General features: G+C 31.6%; 1 protein-coding gene across 1 annotated transcript; it reads left to right on the top strand.

Annotated features, from left to right (window-relative positions):
- Nucleotides 1–328: 328 nt before the first annotated feature.
- Nucleotides 329–2,320, top strand: LOC107928813 (uncharacterized). Its single transcript, XM_016860090.2, has 2 exons — nt 329–880; nt 1,783–2,320. Exons 1-2 carry the CDS (start codon nt 611–613, stop codon nt 2,239–2,241), a joined length of 729 nt encoding a protein of 242 aa, XP_016715579.1. The 5' UTR covers nt 329–610; the 3' UTR covers nt 2,242–2,320.
- The last annotated feature ends 610 nt before the right edge of the window (nt 2,321–2,930 follow it).

Raw genomic sequence — 2,930 nt, 5'->3', positions numbered from 1 at the left:
GAACTTCAAATTATTCTAATTACATACCTAAACTATCAAGGTTATGTCAATTAAGTCCTCCTGTTACTAAATTCGTTAATTTAACTATTAAATGACATGTCAAATCTTAAATGACATAATTTAAAATGAACATTTTAAGAAAAAAAATGAATATCGTAAAAATGGGTATTTTGAAATATTTGTTTTGAGGTTTTCGAATCTTTTACAAAAGCTTTATCATTCACTCTTCATTTTATTTTCTTTCTTTTTTCTTTCAATCTTACTTTATTTTTAATGTTTACGTTTAAAAATTATATAAGATTTCACATGTCATTTAATGATTTTAATAACGAAAAAGCTTGATTGATATAACATTAATAGTGTGGGGATGTAATAAAAATGCTTTAAAATTTAATGACCAATTTGAAACAAGGGTCATAATTTAGAGATCCCTAGTGCAATTAACTCAAATAACAATGATAGGGAATTTTAAATTAGCCTTGGAAATAACTCACAATAAAGGCACAGAGCCGGCTCTTATAAACTGCCTAAACAATTAAAGACATGCCGAAACCCATTATAATGATCCACACACAGCAAGTGAGTTCCATTAAAAAGAAACCAAGAAACAATGAAGAACCTCTCGAGGAACAAGTTTTTGCTTTGTTTTAGACCCGTCGTCGATATGGACCTCATGCGCCTCGAACCCAAACCCGCCGCCGCCGTCGTTAACCGTCCCGCCTTTACGTGCGTCGCCGGCGTTCAAAGCAAGGAGGATTTTTCGAAGCCTTCGACGGCGAACTCCTCCGTTTCCAATGAGGAAAAATCGATCGCTGTTCATAGTGGGGGAAAGAAAACGCTTTCCAAAGTGATCAAAGCGGTTGTTTTCGAAACAGTATTGGTTCGTTGCTTCTTTCCATTTATTTCTTCCTTATTCCTTTTTTTTTCATTGAGGTCTAATGCTATATTTAATACCTCTTGTTTTACAAAATTGACATGTTAGTCCCTATTATTATACTTTATAAAAAGTAGGGTAAACTACATTAGTAGTCATCAACTATACTTTTTTTTTCTTTTTACTCCCAACTACGAAAAGTTAAAAAATATCACTTAATTATTCAATTTTATCTATTTTAGTCACTCAATTATCTTAAATTTTTGGGTCTTTCCACGTTTACGTTAGATAATTAGTGACCAAAAAAGATAAATTTGAATAGCTGGAAGGTTATTTTGTAATTTTTCATAATTGGGTAATAAAAAATTATATTAATAGTTAGGTGATAAGTTTGTAATTTTCATAGTTGAGTTACTGATTTTTTTAAGAACCCCATTTTAAATCATAAATTTTTGAGAGAAATAAAATTTTAAATTCTTTTAAGAAATTAAATTATAAACTTCTAATTTTGTGGAAGCAGAAACAGAATGTTAAACTTTAGGGGATAAAATAATATTTTATTGTTGGATTAACCTAAAATTTTGAAAATTTTAAAAGGATTAAAGTATAAATTTTTTGTTTCGATACTCTCCTTAAAATCATTATATTAATTTGTAACATATAAATTATTGGATTAAATGGTAAAATTGTTTTTAAGTGCTTTGAAAAATATGAAATTATAAATTAATATATGGTAAAATTGTTTTTTGACCTTCCAAAACTTTAAAACTTTTTTCTGCCTTCGCCCTCTTTGCTGAATTATTGATATTTATCTTAATGATTTAACGATCCAATTAAACTAATTTCTCGATTTCCATAATTCCGGATATTAAATTTATTCATAAATATTATGTTTTTCATATTATCAGGCTCACAGGATTCGAGATAGAAAAAGAAAAAATGAATCCAAAAACAGAGTATTGACTGGAAAGCTAATTCAATCCACAATATCATCATCATCTTCATCATCATCATCATCTTCTTCTTCTTCATCACCGTTAACACCAATCACAACACAGAAACCAGAGACGAAACATCAACAAAGCGGCTGCAACGAATCGAAACCGAAACAAGAAAGGATCGGTAAGGGTTTTTCGTGTTCAAAAAACGGAGCCATGTCTCTGTTCTTGATTTGTTTGGCAATGACGATTATCTGGGGAAAATTGGTTGCTATAATTTTGACATCAATTTGGCTTTACTTTCTCCATCATAGTGGGGTTGATGTAAAAATGGAAACCATTAAAAGAAGGGGTGAAAAGGAGCCAGAAGAAAAGGTTGTCATTAATGGAAGCAAAAACAGGGAGAGGGTATTAAATTTTGGGGGTTGAAAATTTTCGTTTTCGTGTATGATGGACTGATGATCTCTATAATTTTATCTGACTATTTTTATAGATAAAGTTCAAATCAGTTTCTTGTTTAGTGATCTTTTTGTTTTGTACTTCTTTTAGGGGTTGGGTGAGGGAAGATTTTAGGATACTTATGACGGTTCATTCAATGGGTGAAGAGCTGCAGTAAGTAATAAAGAGAAGCGAGTTGTTTGGTTTCTATTGTCCGTGGCCCTTCGAAGGGTCATCTAGTCATTCCTAAGGCGTCATGTACGTGATGTGTCAGGGATATAGTACCTATAGTGTGCGTAAACAAGAGGCTATGGGCTGCAATGCCCCGAGCATCGCGAGTTTCGGACTCATAGAATTCTCCAACTCGCATGATGTTGTTGGTCTAGGGTGTTGTTCCACGTGATGTGTAGGACATAGTGCTAGCTCGCAAGGTATAGGTTCAATAGAAATTGAAAACAGCACAAAATAAAAAGATGGGTCAGGGTTATTATGTCCACTACTAATTAAGCAATGTTTAGGATGATGTTAAAAACATTTTATTACACTTTAAAAACAAACCATGTCATATACACGATTGTAAAAGTTTTTTTACTCCATTAATAATGTAAAAAATAATAATCCGTATATATATAGAGTTCTAAACCATATCGACTGCAATTTTTTATTATCTCTTTTGCTTC

The sequence above is a fragment of the Gossypium hirsutum genome, chromosome D01 (assembly GCF_007990345.1).
Source record: "Gossypium hirsutum isolate 1008001.06 chromosome D01, Gossypium_hirsutum_v2.1, whole genome shotgun sequence".
Lineage (NCBI taxonomy): Eukaryota > Viridiplantae > Streptophyta > Magnoliopsida > Malvales > Malvaceae > Gossypium > Gossypium hirsutum.
The sequence above is the reverse complement of the archived record's forward strand: the minus strand, read 5'-3'. Positions and strand labels throughout refer to the sequence as shown.